The sequence below is a fragment of the Phocoena sinus genome, chromosome 13, assembly GCF_008692025.1.
Source record: "Phocoena sinus isolate mPhoSin1 chromosome 13, mPhoSin1.pri, whole genome shotgun sequence".
Lineage (NCBI taxonomy): Eukaryota > Metazoa > Chordata > Mammalia > Artiodactyla > Phocoenidae > Phocoena > Phocoena sinus.
Genome location: NC_045775.1, coordinates 64167458 through 64188363, shown reverse-complemented (window position 1 = coordinate 64188363; position 20906 = coordinate 64167458). Strand labels below are relative to the sequence as shown.

The window sequence follows — 20906 nt, the reverse complement described above, 5'->3', positions numbered from 1 at the left end:
TACCCCTGCACATTCACACACTTGGCTGAAATTTTCAGAGTTTACAGACCAAATTCCAACCTAGGTCTGAGATCAATCAGGTCTAGAAACTGACCCAAAACGTTATGGCCTAAGAGCGATGTTTCTTCTGCAACGCAGTTGTCTAAGGAATATGTTATACTTTACACAGTTTGAGCAAGAGACCACCGCGTGTGGAAGACCCCACCTGACAGAGGACGTCCTTGTAACATCCCAGCCAGAACATCCGTCCTCTACTCAGACCCACGCAGGCACAGGGCTGGTTCTTCAGTCTTGGAACAGCTATAAATGTTAGAAAATTCTTTTTTTCAAACATGGATTCAGGGAGATCAGCTCAGTGCTTTCTGACGACCTAGAGGGATGGGATAGGGAGGGTGGAAGGGAGATGCGAGAGGGAGGGGATATGGGGATATATGTATACCTATAGCTGATTCACTTTGTTGTACAGCAGAAACTAACACACCATTGTAAAGCAATTATACTCCAATAAAGATGTTAAACAAACAAACATGGATTCAGTCTACCTGCTAACTTCTACCCTCGAATGAAAGTTCCACACATTCCCCTACACAAAGGAACTGACTCCCTCTTCCACACAGGACTCGTCTTAGCCTGCGTTCCTCTACTCATTTCCAAGCTGAACAACTCATCTTCTTCAGTTGTCCTGCATGTGACTACTCTGACAGAGCTCCTAGAGACAGGCTGTCAACACACCTTTCAGAGTTTCAGCTATTCCTACCTGCCATTTCTTTCTTTGTTGAAAAACAAGTGCAGAACTTTGGATTTGCCCTGATTAAATTCCACTGAGTTTGGCTGAGGCCCATGGTTCCAGACTGCCCCCAATCTTCTTAACCCCTTGTTCTATCATTCAACTTAAATATCTGCAATCCCACGACTACTGCTGCCACGACCCACCTACCCACTGATCACACCTGCTCCTACCTACATCTTATGAAGAGGGGGCACACATCCCTTCAGCTCCTAAGCCTCCAGACCCTTCCATGAGATCCCGGGTTCTATGGGTGTGCTCCTCCTGTTCACAACTACCACCAGCTACTACTCTCTCGTGGGGCTCCCACGTTCCAAGTCAGACTGCTGGGCAGCAAACATCTTCCGAGAACCCTTTCCCAACTGTTCTCAGAGCACACACACACGTTCTTAAAGGGCTTCTTTTATTGATAACTCACTAGACTAGAAAGAAATGGACTCCAGAAAAACAAGAATAAACATGAAGTAAGTCTCAAGACGTTCTTATCTCCCTGGCATACAGGGTAAATGGATTGGATCACCCTCCTTACCCTTGTTGACAACTGGAGTTCTTTTTTTTTTAAGTGTAATATATCAAATTTTTATTCCCATTACGTCTTTTTTTTTTAAAGATTTTTTTGATATGGACCATTTTTAAAGTCTTTATTGAATTTGTTACAATATTGCTTCTGTTTTATGTTTCGATTTTTGGGTCACGAGGCATGTGGGATCTTAGCTCCCCGACCAGGGATCGAACCCACACCCCCTGCGCTGGAAGGCTAAGTCTTAACCACTGGACCGCCAGGGAAGTCCCTGCAACTGGAGTTCTTTACCTCTGTTCATCAAGACTCACTTCTGTCCCCTTCTCCACTCACAGAAGTGCCATAGACCGGCTCCGCAAACTCGCATGGACATACAAATCACCCGGGAATGTGGTTAAAGTGCAGATCCTCATTCAGTAATTCTGATGTAAAGCCTGAGACTCTGCATTTCTGACAACGTCCCAGATGATGCCGAGGCTGCTGGTCCACTGATTAGCAAGGAGTAAGTATGGCTGTAAACCATTCGGGTGCCCTAAGACTCAGGTGAGCAATTTTCAGTAAAGAGTCCTGGTGGGTGCCCATCATTCAGCTCTCATCTGTGTCAGAGGAGTTCCACTGTAACTACACATTAGACACACCTGGGGACCCCCAGCCCAGTAGAGATCCACCCAAGACCAATCAAACTAGAATCCCTGAGGGTGGGATCCAGGTGATCCCAACGTGGAATCCCTGATCCACACTGGTTGATTAAAAGTTTGAACAAGGCAGTTATACCTGTGCCCTCTTCAGGATGACTTTAAATAAAAACTGGTCCTCTGACCTGTCCACGAAGCTGGCAGGAAATAACATTTATCTGCAGAAATCCAGGCCCATTGGTTTGACTGAATTTCTTTGTAAAGAACCACAGGGACCCTCAAAGCTCACCACTGTCTTTCTAAATCTCACGAACCACCTTCTAAAAAATCTGCTCTAGAACTGTCAAAAACTGACACTGGTTTACAATTTCCAAAATCTCTTTGAAAAATGGAACTTTCTGCCTGTCTCTGGTCTTTTGGCCCTCTTCCAATCATCAGAATTCCATAACGATATCATTCCATGAGTATATCTGAAGGTGTGCAGTAGGGAGTGAATGACTCAGATTCAGGTAGGGTAGCTGGCTCTCCTTTCCTAACCACACATGCTGTGGTCTCTCCCCAGTTTATACTCCCTGGCATGACAGGGATCTAGTGGCTTCTCTCTCTCTGTCACTAGTTCTGCTCCAAAACTGTAAGACTGTCTCTTCCTTCTATGCTCTTGCTGGGAATATATAAAAGCCTTTTATTGTCTTGAGCATTTTCCACCACCTCAGCACATTCTGGCCACTGGACTCCCTTATGTCCCTCTTAAGGCGTCAGACTACACTTGAAGCGCACCCCTTTCCATGTAAAAAGCATGGTCTTTTACTATCTGCACTCATAGACAGCAGCCCAAGCAGCCACATGGATGGTTCAGATCTTCCCCAGTCCCACCACCTTCCTCCTTAGGGCACCATTTAGGACTGTTAAGTCAGCATTTCCTTTTTCAAAAGCAATCTTACCCCTCCAGCTAACTTCCCTTTTAGAGTCTGTAGCCATGGGGTTAAAACTGTTTACAACTGAAAAACAATTTTCTGAAGTCTATGGTAAACACCTCTCCTTGCCCAAGCTTCTCACTGGATTCAGAAATGCTGAGATGGGGTCCCTTTCTCTGAAGAGTCTCATCACTTCTACTTTACCAATCAATTCTTCCTTTGCTGGTGGTAACTGGTGCCAGCCTGACAGCATCCCTCCTCATAGCCTCCATCTGCAGGAAGCCAGAGCTACTAGCAGGTGAGGCAAGAAGTGGTCAGGTTCTGATATTGTTGAGAGATCCCCAATTCCAAGGTATCCTGTCTCAAAACTGGCACAGGGCTTTGTTTCAGCCACTAAATCCAACTGGCTGAGGGCTAGACACACCATATATATTTCTATTTCTCTTCATTTCTCACCCACAACATTCTCGGTCATGCTTCCAGTCTTATGTATACATACTTCTAGGGAAGTTTTTCTCACAAAGGGGTTTTCTCCTACCCTTTTTATCAGACATTTACGTCCCTCACCATGAGCAACTTTTCAGTCAGGCCCTGGGCCACAGCGGCTCCTTGCTCCTGGGTGTCCAGCCTCCTCCCCCAGCAAAGAGGCCGGCAAATGTCTCCCTCCCTTTGCCTGGCCCCACCGTTCTATGAGCGAGCAGGGATGTCTTGAAACAAACATTTAATAAACAATTAAAGCTCAGAGACTAACAGACACAATTTTTATGCATAAAGATTAATTCTTTTCTAGATGTTCTAGGCATGTGTTGTCACCGTGCACTGATTACCTACCATGTGCTAGATGTTCTGCATATTTTATCTCAATTAATCCTCACAAAGAAGGGTTAACCCATCTGACATATGAAAACACCAATGCTCAAGAGAGTCAGTGGCACAGCCCGCCCTTTGGGTTCTGTATCTTCACACTCACCAAATCCTACTTTTCTAATCAGCCGTCTTCCTTGTGCTACAAGCCACCACTCAGGTAAAAAGAATGTGGAAGTCAAATAGCCTCCGACATCAGCCTAGGATCTAAATCCTCCCTGGAACTAGGAAGGAAGACCCCAGTTACAGGAATGAACACCTTCAGATGTGTTACCTCTCTTTAGGGCCCAGAGAAGTAAGTAGTCACCTACATCTGTGGTGGACAGGACCAGCCCTGGGAGCTGCCTCTACTACTAAAATGCTGAACTTTTCTGAGTAGATGGGCTCTGCAGCACCACCTACCCGCACTGGGTAAAAAATTGAGGAGCAGGGAAGGAAGACAAGATAGTCAAGATAATGTTCCCCCTCTCACAGGATGACACAAAGCAGCTGTCAGCAGATAGCTCAGAAGAAGCCCCAAAGGAAGCTGGAGGACGTAGAGACAGGATGGAAGTAAAGAAAGGTGCCCAGAAGAGGATACGCTGAGAAGCACAGGTGCAAAGAGAGGGTCTGATTCCCAAGAGGCTCCTGGGATGCTGTGTCTTGTCCCACTTGAAGAGCAGGGGCCAAGTTCTAAAGTTCTATGGGTCTCACAGATGTAGAGAACAAACGTATGGACACATGGACACCAAGGAGGGAAAGTGGCTGGGGCGGGGGTGGGGGGGATGAATTGGGAGATTGGGATTGACATGTATACACTAACATGTATAAAATGGATAACTAATAAGAACCTACTGTATAAAAAAATAAATAAAAGTAAAAAAATAAACAGCATGTACAGCTTGAAAAACAGTAAAGTTCTATGGGTCTCCTCCTTTCCTGACCTCCCAAATCCTGGGACAGGTCCCCTCTGCTACATGGCTGCTCAGACCTAGTGAAGGTCTCAGCAGTTCCCTGGGGGCTGTAAACGCTGGGCTGCTTCCCTGGGCTCCCTCACTCGGGCACAGCCTCTTGGGCCTGTCAACTCTGCCAGAGATACATTCGTCAAATGCAGTGTAGCCTGGACAGTGGTTCCCACACTTTCAGCCTTCAAGGACCAATTTTAAAAAATTGTGGAGACAGACACTAGTTACCATTTTGTATTTTGCCAAGTAAAGACTTTAAAAAAAAATAGATCTAATTTTTATCAACACCTCCATTTCATTAAAAAAAAAAGCACACTTTTAAACATCAAGAAATAGAAAGTATCTATCCTTAAAACAAAGTACTGCTCTTTAAGTCAAAGAAAGTTAACTTTAAGACAAAGCTCACTCCATTGTCCCCTTTCCATTGTTTCTCCAGAAACTGGGAGAACTCTGTCATGGGACAGCACAGGTGCACAGATCAGCACGTGGGCCCTCTGTCCAGGGGGGATCACAGGACACCAGCCACATTTTCCTGACCCTGGGGGCCTAGAGGGGCAGCCGGCCATGGCAAGGTCCACAGGGATGCAGACATCTCTCCGCCGGGTTGTCTCTAAGCCTCAGCCAAGCCAGATCCCCGGTCTCTTAACCACGACCACCGGAAGCCCAGGCCAGCAGCTTACACACCAGGATGACAGGCCCCTGGCTTCACTCCCAGCCCCTTTCACCCAGGTATGCCTCATTGTTGCCGAAAGAAGAGCTTAAACACAGTTCACAAGAGCCACGTGTTCCAGCCCAGAAAGCTCAGCCTGCTTCATCCCCCAGGGTTTGAGAGGAATGGAGTGAGAGAAAGGTGGACGAGAAGGAGGTAAACCCTACCAGGAAGCAAGCTTTACAAGGTAGACGAGGCAGGTCCTACTTATACCAAAACACGAGATCTCATGCCCAGGAGTGAAGCCTATCCCTGATCCCACCCCCCTTTCAGAAATGACCCACAGAGCACTGGGCCAGCAGGATGCCAACTCCCCCAAACACCAGCAACATAAAGGAGCTGGACACAGTCTCCCAGGCTGGGGTGGGGAGCTGCAGATGTGATCCAGATGTCTGCTTTAACCTGAGACCGGGGAAATACAGCATCAGTCCGCCGTCCCTGGACCGTGATATGCAGCTTCCACAGGGAGTGGGCAAGACAAGGTGAGAAGGGACACCCCAGCAACACCCACTTTCCTGACCAAAACACTGGGATCTTTCTTCCCAGCCACGGGACCACAGCCCCACCAAGCTGGCGGCACAGCTCTGAACTCAGCAGTCAGGGAAATCCCGAGTGCAAGCCGCCAGCCCATGGAAGCCACAGGTACCCCGGCTCTCAGAAGTACAGCGGTTTCCAGCCCAGCTAGAGAGGGCTTCAAAGGCCATCAAGCACAACCCCTGCATCTCCCCAGGCAGAAGACAGACCCAGAGAGCGGACCTGAGTTGTCCGAGCCCTCGGACAAATCAGTGGCAGAGCGGGGGAGTCCCACAGACTGTGCAGGCCTCCGTCTCTGTCCAGCGCCAGTTCCGCTGCCTGGAGCAACCTCCGCCGCTACACTGCTCCTCCCAAGCTGCTCAACTTCACTCGTCCCTACCTCTGCCAACTCTCCGCTGTTACAGCTGCTACCAACCTCATGCTGGCAGCCCACCACCAGAATGGAAAGGAAAGATGGCCAGTGCAGGGTCACTGCCTCTCCACTTCCTCCTCTGCTCTCATTCCAACTCCTTCCCTCTCTCTGCCTCCCTGCTCATAATTAAGGAAGTACTCCTTCCTGGGGTTGACAGTGTCTCAAAAACAATCATTCATTCATTCAATTGGTATCTGAGTCCTTACTACACACCAAGGAACTGAGCCAGGCCCTGAGAACACAGAGATAAATGGTCCTTGACCTCAAGAAGTACTGTTTAGTAGGGAAACCCAAATCATGGGTTTCTCATTAAGTTCCCAAACACTTTTAGGTATCATCCCAAAAATGATGGTACCCAAAAAGATTTAGGGAAAGAAACATCCCACTGCATCAGGGAAGCATAAAAAACACCGTGTCACTCCAAATTTTTATTTCCAAACCCATCAGCCTCCAACCCTTACCTGACACCATCACTCCCCACATCACCCAAGCACTGGTGTGACCTTGAAACACATCTGAGGCTTCAAGCAGGACAAGGAACTTCTAGAGATAAAGCTGGATATCATTGTCCTGCATCAAATGCAAACATCAGAGATGAGACTGCTAGCTCAGAGCCCTCTACAACCCGTTTCCTCTCCCATCAATTGTCGGCCCGGCAAAGGAGTCTAAAGCAGCTTCCAAAGACAGCAACACTCCTATTTATGGCCCCACTCAAAGTTGGACCAGGAGGATCAAAGCGGGAGAGTGGGCTTAACTGGCTTTAGCAAGACCCCTGTGAACACAGCACCCTCAAGGAAGGGTCAGGGCAGCCACGCAAGATCCATCTTACCTCCTTGAGAAGCCCCACTTTTTTCTTCAGCACCTCACACTTGCGCAGTTTGCAGATCTGATGTGTGCGGCGGTTGGTACAGCTGGTGCAAGCCCCACAGTTTTCTAGCCGCCGGCAGGGCTCGCAAGTACCACACCGTTTCCGTTTCTTCCGCCCATCTCCACTCCCTCGGAGTTGCGGTTCACTCCCAGCCATTGGGAGCCCAGGCCCCTGGAAGCCCCCTACCATCACCTGGCCCTGAGGGAAGTCATAAAGGCCTGGCAGGTCTGGCTGGACTGCCAGGGGCACCTGAAACTGACTCATGACGCTGCCAGAGGTGGGGGCATAGGTGCTGGGACAGAGCCACAGTCCAGCTTCCTGCCTCCAAAGGCCACCAACAGGTCCTTCTCTCCTAAAGCAGTCAAAATCTACAAGGCGAAGGCAAGTAGCTCCAGGCTCCGGGATGGGTGCCTCTTCTCAACCCCTCTTCACCTCCTCTGCAGCAGTCTCATAGGACTCAGTTGGGGGCCACTCTCCCACCTGATGGGGCCCGGGATCTGGGGGAGGACACCAGCGGCAGTCCCCAGAGACGGGATCATCTTGGATGGGTGGGTTCTTCACCCTCACCCACTCTGGACCCAGGCATGAGGTATGCCAGTAGGTGTGTGATGGGGGCAGGGCAGGGTGAGGAGTTTCTCCTCCGGTATTTCTTCTCTCGGGTCAGGATGATGGAGAAGGCAGCGCTGCCTGAAAGAGAGACAGAAAGGGGAAGCGCATCACTCGGGGCTCGGGGACAACTTTCACATGTTACCTCTTCCTGCTTCTGGGAAAAGGGAAGATGGGGGAAGAGAATGGGCTTGCTCTCATGAAGTTCTGCCCAGAACCTCTGGCAGGGCACACTAGCACCCGCTCCCTGAGAGAGAAGGCCTGGGGCCTGACGGGGTGGTAAGGAAACCTGGACGGCGAATTTAACGGGGTGGTCAAGGTGAGATTTCTAAGAAAGTTGTCCTTCGCCCCACCCCCATGGGCTTGGGAGAGTTTTGCCAAAATTCCCACACACCCCTCACTGGAGGTCGCTAGGCCCTCCCCAAGGGAGCACAGCTTTCAAAATAAAGTTTGCAGAGAGCTTCACTCGGCGGGGCTGCCCGGGCGCCCCCTGCACGGAAGCGGCCTGGAAAGGGGCGCGCCCGGGGTAGCCCGCGCCGGCCGCCCAGCCGCGCTCCCCGCCCGACGGCCGGACCCGTGAGGGCGGCCCGCTCCGACAAGGGGGCGCTAGGAGGGGGGCGCGCTCCGGCTCAGGCCCGGCGCGCGCGCGCAGCCTCTCGGGCTCCTTTGTTCTGGGGCCTCGGCCGCTCTGCTCCGGCGGCTCCGCAGCCCCCGCCCCGCCCCGCCGCCCCCGCCCGGCTCCGCTACACTGTGATCCACAGCACCCCCGCCTCGTCTCCCGCAACAAAGTAGCGGCCCCCCGGCCGGCCCCCGGGCCGTCCCCTCCTCCGCGGGCCGGGCCCCCCCCCACGCCTCCCCTCCCCCACCCCGGAGCCGGAAAGGCACCGACTGCACCGACCTGCCCGCCGCCTCCGGGGCGGAGCGCACAAAGGGGCAAAGTTTCCCGGCCCGCGCCGCCGCCACCACCGTCGCGGCCGCCGCCGCCGCCTGGGGCGCCCGCCTCCTGGAGCGCCTGGCCCGGCCGAGCTCGGCGCACGGAGCCCCCCGCCCGGGCCGAGGAGGGGACGGCGCAGGAGGAAGGAAGAGGCAGCGGCGGCCGCGGCGGCAGCAGCAGCAGCAATGAAGGCGTCCGCGGGACTCCCCGCCCCCCGCGCGCCGCGGCACGTGCTCGCCCGGGGACTCCCCCGCCCGGGAGGGCGCGCACGTGCGGCCCCGCCGAGCCCCGCCGAGCCCCGCCGGCCCCGCCGCCGCCCTCTCCGCCGGGCTCGGGGCTACGCGAGGGGGGAGTTCCGCGGAGGGGGAGGGGATGGCGCGGGCAGTCCTCGAGCGGGTGGGGGCAGGGCCCGGCCCGGACGCCGCGCCTTTGCACCTGCAGTACTTCCCCTCCCCAGCGGTCGGTCCTCCCGGGACCCGGCCGCCCTCCTCCGGTTGGCCGCCACCACCCTCCGGCGCTTCTGCAGCCCGGGCGGGCGCGGCGGGCGGCGCGGGGTGGGGCACGCGGACCTCCCAGTCTAGGCCCTCGGCGGAGCTGGCCTCGGTGTCCCCACTTCCTGCCACTCCCTGCGGGCCGAGCGGCCTGGGACGGCCCCGGCGCCCCCGGGAGTCCTGAGCTCCGGGCCCGACTGACCCCCCTCTCCTGGCAGCCGCTCGCTCGCTCATTCCGAGGCAGGACAATGGGGTACATCGCGCGTTTGCGTACCGAGTCAGCCTGGCCGGCTAGGAGGGGATACCCGCGAGCAGGGGCCGAGGGCCAGCCGGGAGGCACCCTCGCGGGGGTGACGGCCGAGCGCCCTACCCAGGCGGACCCCGGGCCCCTACCATCGCGAGCCTCCCCCGCGCCGCTCTCGGCTCTTTCGCTTCGAAAACAAAGACTAATCCGATACCCCCGCCCTGCCTCCCAGAGGAGGGGAAACGGGCGCGTCGCGGAGGGTAACCGAGGAGGACAGCGTTCAGGAGGGGCTCGGACAGCCACCGAGGGGGCCGTGGCGCAACCGAGCCCTATAACCCAGCGCAGACACTTTGAAAAGTCACCCCGAGCTATTTTCCAGCCAAGGGGCAAGGCGTAAGAGTATTTTCCAGTTGCCAAACTGCCGGTTCTCTCTGCTGCTTTTTTTCCCCTCACCTGTTGTTCAGGCCAAGTTGAAATTCCAGGTTAGATTAATTCAGCTCCACCCATCGGGCCTGACTGCCAGGCTGGTCCCCGAAGCTTCCTTCCACCTACCTGGGTTGCTGGGGAGAAGGGTGGGTCTCTAACACACACACACACACACACCCCACACACACCCAAACACGGGCAAGTCCTGGCAGAAACAACCACGGGCGGACTGGCCTGACCAGTTTGGGCGGTGCTCAAGGAACCAGGTATCTGGCAGGCGTCGCCACCGGGATGAAGCTAACAACTCAGCCAAAACTGGAAAAAGAGCATTCGGCCGGTTATTTAAAAGAAGAAGAAAAAAAAAGTAATTGATCTCAAGTAGCGCTGTCCAGAAAGCCATAGGCAGTAGGAGAAGCCCGGGTTCCGTCTGGAACTTCCCTCCCCACAGGCCTGATTTTGACAGCCTGCTCCAGTGGCCAGGTTGTCAGCTGTGGGAGGGCGGTGAACATGGCTGCAATACCTACTTCCTACTCTGGCCTTTGAGAGTAGGAAAGAATTTCTGTTCAGGGAAGTAAGACTAGAACTGAGAAGAGATACCAATAGAGTGCAATTTTCAGTCAAACATGAGAACAGTTTGTGGACTTTTGTTTTTTATGTAATGAATGTTTAACGTTTTAAGTGTTTTAGTAAAAATTACGTATATTAAAGAAAACAGGCAATAGAAAATTAGAAGACAAAAATAACCCCAATACAACATTTAACCTTTTGCTATATTTCCTTCTAGCCTTTTCTATTGTGGATTATTTCCTTTTTTAAAATAATAACATGGCTGTACTCACACTGGTTATGCAGCTTGCTGTCCACTTTTTACTTAACATTATATTGCAAGTATTTCCCTATTTGATAGACAATCTCCAGATAGTGTGACAATGAAGAGGGTGGCTTAGGAGTCAGGGAACTGTGGGTTCCAGGCCTGGCTCTGCCACCTGGTAGCAGAGTGACCTTGGACAAGGTACTCATCATCTCCAAAGGAATCCAAGTAAAGTACTTAAAAAGTGCTTAATAAGTAACAATTATTGTTTAATCCACATTAAAAACCCTGTGAGGTACATACTATCTTTAAACCCACTTTACAGATAAGGAAAGAGATTATTTGCCCAAGGTTACTCAGCTAGTGAACTGTAGACTCAGAATTTGAGCCTGGCATCTTTCCTCCTGTTTTCTGTCTTGGTGAATGGCACCAGCAATTTACTGTGCCAGTTTACTCTTCACCAGCTATCTATGAAAGGGTCATTTTACAAAATCCTCTGGCTTAGGTAACAAGATGGATGCTGGTGCCATTCACCAAGGCAGAGTACAGGAGGAAAGATGCCTGGGGACATCTGCGTGGAACTGAGTGTGGAGCTGAGGAGGTGAGGCTTGGGCTGTGGGCCCCAACAGGGAGCAGCTCGTGAGGCCTCAGGTGTGGAGGACCTCACTAGGAGTGGACATGGAGAGTGAGAAGAAAAGGCAGCCAGGCCAGAGCCCTGGCGAACACCAGCTCATGAGGAACAGCAGCTGACAAGGGGCCAGCAAAGGAGACAGAAGGAGCTGCCAGAGAGGTAGGAGGGAAAACCAGTCCCAGGTCTGAGATGTGCTGTCAGTCTCCCTCTGGAGCCTTGTATTTCAGCAGTCTTGTCATTCATTCCTTCTGCCCAAGGAAACCCCTTCCCACTTCAACCCCTTCCCAGTTACTCCTTCTACCCGCCAAGTTCCCATTTATCCTGCAAGTCTCAGCTTAAATGCCAGTTCTTCCATGAAACCTCTTCCAGCTCTTCAGACAGATTCCAGAGTCCCACACACTCTCCCTCCCCAGAAGTTTGACGCTGCCTCCCTAGGAAAATCTTATCAGTATCATAATCATTTGCACATTTCCTTCCCAGTTACTATGAGCCCTTGGAGGGCTGGGACCCTGTCTTTTCACCTTTGTAACTCTAAAGCTAAGCACCCAATCAATACGTGTTCAATGCAGAAACGAGGTCAGTAGAGCCTGATAAATGAAATATCCCGGTTAACACCAAGCACCCACAGGCTTCCAGGGTTTATTCCTGCTTGCTTTCCTACCTGCACGAACCCTTCAGGGGCCCTCAAAATGAACTCCAAACTCCTCAGGCCCTGCCTTCCTAGGTCTGCAGCCTCCTGAGCTGCCGGGTTATTCCTACTGGACCAGCGCTCAGGGCAGGAGAACAGCTGGGACCGGCGTGGAGGTGGCGAGCGAGCCTCTCTATCTGAAAGCAGCCTGAAACCAGAGGCAGTGAGTGAGTGGTTCACTAAGTGTGGTCCCAGGTCCGCAGCGTCACCAACACCTGGGGAACTTGTTAGAAATGCAAGCTCTCGGACCCCACCCTAAACCTACTCAAGCAGAAACTCTGGGGGTGGGGCCCAGCGTTCTGTTTTAACAAGCCCTTCAGGCGTTGCACCCTCGAGTTTGAGAAGCGGGCGAGAAACAAGTTCAGCACCTAGGCGCCGGCCAAGATCACGCCGGAGGCGCTTAGAGGAGGCAGACCCCGGGAGGCTTCTTTTATAAATCGGCTTGGCGGGCCCCACCCCCAGCGGCCGAGGGCAGAACCTTTTAGGCAGTTGCTCCGGTGAGGTTAGGACCTGGCTGCGCTGCTGCCCCAAGGACTAGAAAGGGAAATCCCGTCTCGAGAAGGAAGAGCCCGAGGGACTGCAGGCGCTACAGAATTGGCAGGGGGCGTTTCGCTGGATGGGGACGGAGGTGGGGCTGGGGAATAAGTAGGGCTTCCATTGATGAACTGAAGTTAATTCCGTACTGGGCAAAGGACACAAGAAGTGTAACTGGATGTGCGCGCGTGTGGTTCTTCAGGAAGCCACTGCGTGGGGCCGCCACTGCTGGGTGTTTGCCCAACCTGCAAATGATTGAACGTGACTGACCTCCTCTGAGGCACTTGGCTTCACTCCTTCCCTTTAGCTAATAAGCAATTTGTCCTAGTTGAAGAATGAGCTTTGTATTACGGGACCTTTTGCAGAAATGTAAATATACTCCAATGTCCACACCTGAGCTTCGTTTTAAAGACTGAAGGCATTGGGACGTTCATTTGATTTTTGTTGTGTTCTTCTTTGGTCATGCGTTGGTTAAAAATATCATCACCTTACATCTGCATAGAGCTTTCCCTTTGCAAAGCACTTCCACACCCTTTCCAGTTCTGTCCGCAGAGTGGCTCGTACACCAAATGTGCAAATGTTACTTTCCATTTCTTTCTATGACATAATTATTATTGTTATTATAACCGTTTTACAGATAAGGGAACTGGGACTCAGAGGAGTAATTTTTCCAAGGTCATTCACTACTAAGTGTCAGAATGAGGCCTTCAGTCCAGGACCTCTGAAATTAGCCTACCAGTGCCAGGGCTGTTCTGGGGGAAGAAACTGGCATTTTGCTTTTGGTGAAAGGGAGATTCGTTAGTGCATTGCTTTTGGACATGCCCTGGTTAGTGTGACACGTGTAGGGTATCTAGATTATGCTTTTGGATAACTCAACAAATGCTTTCATGTTTCATAGCTATTTCTGTGACTTCAGTTTGAATTTAGGTTCAATAAAATAGGTACATAACTTACAAGGAGCATGCAAGTGTCCCCTTCATAATGGGAAAGAGATTGAATAACCTGGAAATCTTCCAACCTAAGGGGGCAGGGCAGGAGGATGGGAGCTTTGATTGACTCGGAGACTCAAGATGCTAAATACCCAACAGGAATAAAGGCCTTGGTGCCCCCAAACCTTGATTTGACTGGGTGTATCAGTCAGGATCAGTTAAGTTGTGCTAGAGTAAGAAGCAATCCCCAGGTCTCAGTGGTTTGACAAAACTTTATTTCTCCATCATGAAATATGTCTCCTGGGGACCAACAGGAGCTCTGTTTTCCATAGCCACTTAAGGACTCAGGCTGCTGCAACTAGACATGTTGCCTCCTCAACCCTGAAGGCAGGAAATGAGGGTGGGGCCAATAGAGCACTAACTCTTAAAGCATTTACCTGGAAGTAACACACATCACTTTTGTTCTGACTTCATTGGCCAAAGCAAGTCATAAGGGAGCAGGGGAATGCCATAGGTGCAATGCTCCCATGTGCCTGGAAGAAGAAGCAAAAATATTTGGTTAACAGCACTAATAATTAATACACAGGGAATAGTATGTGTGCATATGTGTGAGGCGGATGTGTGTGTGTGTGTGTGTGTGTGTGTGTGTATTTGAGGCATGTGTTAATGCAATCAATTCTGCCCATTTCAAGAGCATTTCTCCCTCCTGGGGACATATATTTGAGATTTCCACTCTAATGGGTGTCATTCCTCCCACTATGCATGTTCAGAGATTTAGATTAGTAGGAAGAAACCTGAGTTGAGGGAAGCATGGTGGGAGAGGAGAGTGACAGTGGAGCAAACTCAGTAGAAATTAATGTGTAAATTAAAAAAGAATCCAGAAAAGGAAGGGACTCGTTATATATGTCACTAGGGGCCTGCCTAGTAAAGAAACTACTAAAACAGCATAGCTGTGGCAGAAGCATTTCCTGCCTTCTTGCCATTCACTCCCACTCATCCTTCCTGGCTAAACCCAGGTGACACCCCGGGAAGCCTTTGATGATCTCTCGAGACTGGGCCCACCAATCATATCATAAGAATGAGTCAGTCTGTCCCATCCACTGTGTAGTGGATGGGGACCATATCTTGTCCAGTGCCAGCTTCAGTCTGGAGTCTTGGAACAGAGGCAGAGAAACCAGTTGGAAGGCTGTTGCAGGAACCCAGGTGGGAAAAAAATGATGGCCTCCTTTAGGGCAGTGGTGGTGGGGATAAAGAAAAGTACATATTGGAGAGATTTAGGGAATCAAATAACAGGAAGGGGCTGACTGGATGAGGGGTGGGGAGGAGATTTCTGGAAGAGCAGCAGGGTGGATGGTAGCACCAGGGGCCTAGAGGAGGAGCAGTTTGCTAAACGAGGTCGGCAAGGACATGTTCCATTTGAGGCGCCTGTGGGACCGGCCCACAGAGAGACCCAGGAAGCAGCGCATAGAAGGGCCTGGGGTTCAGGGGGGGAAAGTGGCTGCACTCAGATCCTAGATCTACCTCTTGGTTAAATTTCAACATCAAATCCTCAAACGAGGTCATCATTTTTAAAAGGAACTTTTAAAAAAAAAAAGAAAGAAAAAAAGTGGGGAGTTAGGGGGAGGAAGCCACAGAAAATACGTGAAAAAAAAAATTGTGAAATTCCTGAACTACAAATCCTGAGAATCCAGTTAGAGGAGTGCAAAGGCTTCATGGAAAGAGCTGAGCCTCCCTAAAAGATTGGTTCAACTTCAACCAGTTTGTCTCAATAACCTGTTTCCGTATGTTGTTTCCATCCCATCTCCTGCTGAGCAGGGGCCTACTTGTCCCACCTGACACCTGAACTTGATATCAACCCCTATCATCCTTGAGGCTCCCCTTCCCCGTATCCTTTTATGGGTGAGGGTCAAGTCCCATTTGCAGGAACAGTGCAGTGCAGGGGCACAAATCTTCAGAACCCCTACCAGAGACCCCTTTCTTCCCACTCAGCCATTGTGATACATAGGTGCCCTAAAGATTGAGAAGCTCTGCTTTAGAAGTCTACAGGGGCTAGGGATAGGAAGGCTAGAGATAAAAAGGACACAGGTGTCCCCCATGGACCTGGGAGAGAGGTTCTTGGAAATACCTGCACTAATGGATCCAGTCATTCAAGGTCACTCTAGCCTCGTTCCTGGAGAGGTATTCTGTGTTCCCAACATTGTACTATTTATCTGCTAAACCAGGGAGGGGATTATCAGGTTATGTCTCAGTCTACTCGCCAATTTCTAGGATGGTCCTAATGGGGGCATGACTAGGCCGTTACCCACATCCACCTGATATTCAGCCATCTCAAACCACAGTAAAACTTGAATTTGAACATTGAGGCTTCGGGAAACAATCTAATTATTTATAGTGAATCAAAAGCCTGTAAGACAGAAAATGGGTGTTCAGGCAGAAAGAGGCCACAGTGAACAAAAAGATTGGCCTTTCAAACGGGGATATAGGGATTTCCCTGGTGGCACAGTGGTTAAGAATCCGCCTGCCAATGCAGGGGACACAGGTTCGAGCCCTGGTCCAGGAAGATCCCACATGCCGCGGAGCAACTAATCCTGTGTGCCACAACTACTGAGCCTGCGCACTAGGGCCTGTGAACCACAGCTACTGAAGCCCACGCGCCTAGAGCCCATGCTCTGCAACAAAAGAAGCCACTGCAACGAGAAACCCACGCACCGCAATGAAGAGTAGCCCCCACTCGCCGCAACTAGAGAAAGCCTGCGCATAGCAACGAAGACCCAACGCAGCCAAAAATAAATAAATAAATTTATAAACAAAACAAAACAAAAAACAGGGATGTGTGTGGGCTAAGGGCACCTGAGTGAAGCAGTGGTGAGCACTTGACAGGGCCTGCCCAGGTCCACAGGCCGAAGAGGAGCCTCACAGCTGCTGGAAAAAGAAGGAAGAAGAACAATGAAGCACAGGAAGTCTAGAAGCACCCCCCCACACACACACACACACGCTGAGAGACCTGGAGAAGAGCTCAGGTTTACAAGCACATGCTGATCTCTGTAGAAAAGTCAGTGAGTAGGGTTTTTTGAAAATATCTCTGGGGCCTCTTGGCTGCGAGAGCCCTCTTTGGAGGAAGGCAGGTAAATTCCTTCATGTGGTATGCCAGAGGTGCCAGGTCTATCTACTGTTGTCTGTGGGCACTCCTGGGACGTGGGTTCCAACATCAACACTGAAAGAAAACCTCAAGATTAAGGTTGCCAGATTTAGCAAATAAAAATACAGAGCATCCAGTTAAATTCAAAAGTCAGAGAAACGACAAATAATATTTGAGTATCCATATGTCCCATATATTACACACCAGAGCAACCCTACTCAGGATTAGAGTTTGTACCCAAGGCATGGGACCAGGGCGGTGGGCGGAGTGGGTGCAGGGGTTGACCTGAGAGGAAGTTTCTACCTGAGGCCCAGTAGTACCATCCTAAGACCCACCCTGTTTTTGAATACAGAGTGGAAATGTGCTTTTGTTAGTTTGAGGGTGGGCAGTCTTTTGTGAGAGACTATGTCATCTAGTTTGCTTTTTAAACGTTTTTCCCTACAAAGGTGGGAACTACCAACATGTTTTTTTACATGTATCGAGTGGGGTAGTTCAAGGAACGTATACAATAAAAGTATCATAGTTTTGATAATTCCAAGTCTGGTTCCTATAGGAGATGGACTGTTTCTTAGTTCAGACCATTAAAATCCTGCTTAACCAGAAAAAGTTTTCTTACTTAAGCAGGCATTTATTCATTGAGACCTGTAGAAGAAAAATGGTAACTATTTACCTAATCAAGCAATCAAAAAGTATTTCTAAGCATAAAATCATTAAATCCTTCTGCATGTCAACAACCCAAATTAAATTATAAATTCAGGGAAAATATTTACAAAGCAAATGAAAAGTGTTATGTAAGGGCTTCCCTGGTGGCACAGTGGTTGGGAGTCCGCCTGCTGATGCAGGGGACACGGGTTCGTGCCCCGGTCCGGGAGGATCCCGCATGCCGCGGAGCGGCTGGGCCCGTGAGCCATGGATGCTGAGCCTGCACATCCGGAGCCTGTGCTCCGCAACGGGAGAGGCCGGAACAGTGAGAGGCCCGCGTACCGCAAAAAAAAAAAAAAAAAGTTTCTGTTCTTAAAATAGTGCTTTTGAAAAATATTCGGTAATATTGGAAAATATTTACCATATGAATTCAAAAGAAAAGAATCAGTATATATTGTATTATCAAGAATTTGTAAGTCAGTATGCACAAAGATTGGAAGGGAATACATAAAGATACTAATAATGGGTCTGTGGATGATTTTTGTTCTTTATACCTTTCTTCTAAAATTTCTACAATAAATGGATATAATTCTTATAATTGAGAAATAGAAAAGTATTTTTGAAAACAGGCAAGTGGAACATTTATGCCTTAAAGCGGGTCCTCGAGAGAGCAGGAAGCAAGTGATAATGATTAACAGAATGGTTTTGACTTTGCACACTGGAGCCACCCTAAAGAACTTAAAGAAGCCATTCCTGGGCCCCACCCTCGGAGATTCGCGCTGAGCAGGGGCCAGGGCATTATGCCCTTGGCAATATCTAGTCACTCTTGGGTGGGGGTATAATGTGCAGCTAGGCTGGGATGTGTTTGCACGAGCCATCACAAGTTTCCCCAGGAGCCTAGGCCATTGTGGTCTGGCAGAGGAGGAAATGCAGGACCTGATTTCAAGCCCCAAGTGGCCTCTCTAGCTGTGTGCTTTAGGTGAGTCATTTAACTGCACTTCAGTCTATCTGTAAAATGGCAATATGTAATGCAAGATTTGGGGTGTGGCTTCAAGGAGAGGATGAATGAGAAAGCGCTGTGTGAAATAGAAAGCATATAGAACGTGCTGGGGTTTTTTGCGGTATGCAGGCCTCTCACTGTTGTGGCCTCTCCGGTTGCGGAGCACAGGCTCCGGACGTGCAGGCTCAGCGGCCATGGCTCACGGGCCCAGCCGCTCTGCAGCAGGTGGGATCTTCCCGGACTGGGGCACGAACCTGTGTCCCCTGCATCGGCAGGCGGGATCTTCCCGGACCGGGGCACGAACCTGTGTCCCCTGCATCGGCAGGCGGACTCTCAACCACTGCGCCACCAGGGAAGCCTTGAATGTGCTGTTTTTGAGAACCTGGAAACTTAGATGATAGCAACTGTCTTTGATCAATGAAATATCCTTGGCAACTTGGGAACCCATGCAAATAAACAGGTTTGTTTCTAAGCTGTGTCAGTCTTGTAATTTGATTTGATTCGGAGATCCTGTAGGCAGGTGCTGTCAAATGTAGATGCCTGGGGCAGTCCTAGCCTGAGGGCTCATGGGCAGTGGACAGCAGCCAATAGATCTGAGTTGGTTCAGACCACTCGGTCATCTTGCTTTGAAAGGTGTCTGGCCTCTGGAAGCCAAAACTTTGTTCTCATGAAAATGTGCCTTTGCATGCTACACAAACACCCCAGAATGTCTACTTCTTCTTTTTTTTAAAAAAATAAAAACAACAACAAAAATATTTATTTATTTGGCTGCGCTGGGTCTTAGTTGTGGCACATGGGATCTAGTTCCCTGACCAGGGATCGAACTCAGGCCCCCTGCATTGAGAGTGTGGAGTCTTAACCACTGGACCACCAGGGAAGTCCCCAGAGTGTCTACTTCTAAATAAATGTTCTTATCTAAATCATCTCCTTGGGAGATTATGTGGCCATTGCTTAAAATGTCTTAGTAATTCCTCTTTTGAGATTGCCTTTTTCTAAGCTACATTATTTTCTGAGTATTTTCGATCGGTGAATTCTTTCTCCATCCTTTGAAGAGAAGCTTAATTTTAGAAAGCAGCCAGAAATATCTTTCAGAACCAAACCTGACAAGTTAGATGGTATTCAAGCCTAGGTTAGACGTTTTATTTTTTAAGCGAAGAGGTCCTTTGTAAGGTACACATGTGTGTCTGTCTTGCTACCCAGTGTATTCCCAGCACCCTGCACGGCACCTGGGGCCTTGAATGGTGAACAGAACCTGGTTCTCTACTGGGACCCAGATACTGGCTCAAAAGGTAAGTCTGGAAAAGTTTTTGAACAAAGTAGCCTGTTTGGGAGTAATCATTTCTGGCTTGTATGTTGACCAGAAATCTGTCTCTTTCTTTTGGTAAGTATGCTGTGGGTACACCTTGCGCATTTGACTACGGAGAAAATGGTGCAGTTCCTTCCCCTTATTGGGGCTAATACTGGATTGAGTCTCCTAAGACAACACCAATCAGCAACACTGGACAAATCCAGGCATTTCTGGAATTATTTTTCATGCCAACCCAATCCACAAAACATGCAAACACGGTATTGTCAACAAGGACAATACCCAAAACATAATTCACTTTTTCACACAAGAATTTCAAGACACTGACATTAATCCAAGTTAAGACTTGCAAATGAGCCAAGGTCCACAGCTCCAGGCACTAATGAATTTGAGGAGTACACAGTTAAGCAGCTCCTAGCCAGGACTGAGAGCATCCACCACGTGAGTCAAAACTCCTGGGTTGATTCTGCTCAGCTGTTAACTAGCTGTGTGTCTGAGGCGCCGGGGCCGGGGGTGGGCGGGGGGCGGGATTTCACACCTCTCCCCTTGTTCTTTATCCATACAGTGATCTCACACTCTTAAAGCCATCAGTCCTAAGAACAATGAAGGCGGACAGGAAGCAAGGAGAGCAGGTTGTTAACAGAAGGCATCCCGCTGGCGGCCGTGGAGGGAAAGCAAGGTGCTGCTGAAGGAGCGGAGACTCGGGGGGCAGCAGGAACCAGTCTCAGCTGAGACGAGATCCCTGCTCTGAAGGAAAAAGAAAGCCAAAGACAAGAGCTCAACTGCTCCTGGCAATGGAACCGTTTCCAAGAAGGGAACACAGAGGTCATCTGAGGTCAAGTTCAGGGCACGCAGCCAGCAGCCAGGCGGGAAGGAAGTTACAGCGAATGCCCGCCTGCTCTCCCAGCCCTTAGCCTTCTGAGCACAAGTCCCGCGCCAGCCCCTTTGCCAGGGCGCCCCGGGGACTTCAGAGGCTCCTTCCAGACCCCGGCCTTCTGGCTCTGGCCTCGCGGACGCAACCCGCGTGGAGGCGCCGCGGAGAAGCAGGTAGAGTCAGCGAGTCGTTGTGAGCGCTGGGTCGGCGCCGGCCCGGCGTGTCTCGGCCGCTCCGAGCGCTCAACTGCAAACCTTCGAGCCTTCTTCGTCCACTGCCGCCCTCCTCTAGCGTCACGGCCTCCCCTGCCTTAGGCACACAGGACTTTTTCTTAGCTCCCTGCCTTTGCTCTTGGTGTTTACCCCAAAGCTCTGGAAATCCTGCTATCATTTAATGCCCAGCTCGAATGCCATGTGACCCATGAAGCTCCCGTAGGCGGAAGTAGCACCTGTTACCATGTGTCC

The 20906-nt window shown here is 50.6% G+C and overlaps 2 protein-coding genes across 6 annotated transcripts in view; one reads left to right on the top strand and one right to left on the bottom strand.

Annotated features, from left to right (window-relative positions):
• TET3 (tet methylcytosine dioxygenase 3) overlaps positions 1-10017 on the bottom strand; it is a 113863-nt gene extending 103846 nt beyond the window's left edge. For 2 of the 5 annotated variants that reach the window (XM_032653273.1, XM_032653275.1), the window contains exons 1-2: positions 8692-8866; positions 7149-7874 (exon numbers count right to left, since the gene is read on the bottom strand). In XM_032653273.1, coding sequence (XP_032509164.1) covers positions 7149-7451 — 303 coding nt within the window. In that variant the 5' untranslated portion in view covers positions 7452-7874; positions 8692-8866. Of the gene's footprint in view, positions 1-205; positions 260-6780; positions 6890-7148; positions 7875-8691; positions 8867-9915 lie in introns of those variants that run through there. The other 3 variants (XM_032653274.1, XM_032653279.1, XM_032653276.1) reach the window with 3 other exon arrangements.
• On the top strand, positions 7450-9880 carry LOC116764039 (basic proline-rich protein-like). The gene is made up of 2 exons (XM_032652257.1): positions 7450-7464; positions 8342-9880. The coding sequence occupies exons 1-2, from the start codon at positions 7450-7452 to the stop codon at positions 9857-9859; spliced, it is 1533 nt and encodes a 510-aa protein (XP_032508148.1). The 3' UTR covers positions 9860-9880.
• Positions 10018-20906: the final 10889 nt, after the last annotated feature.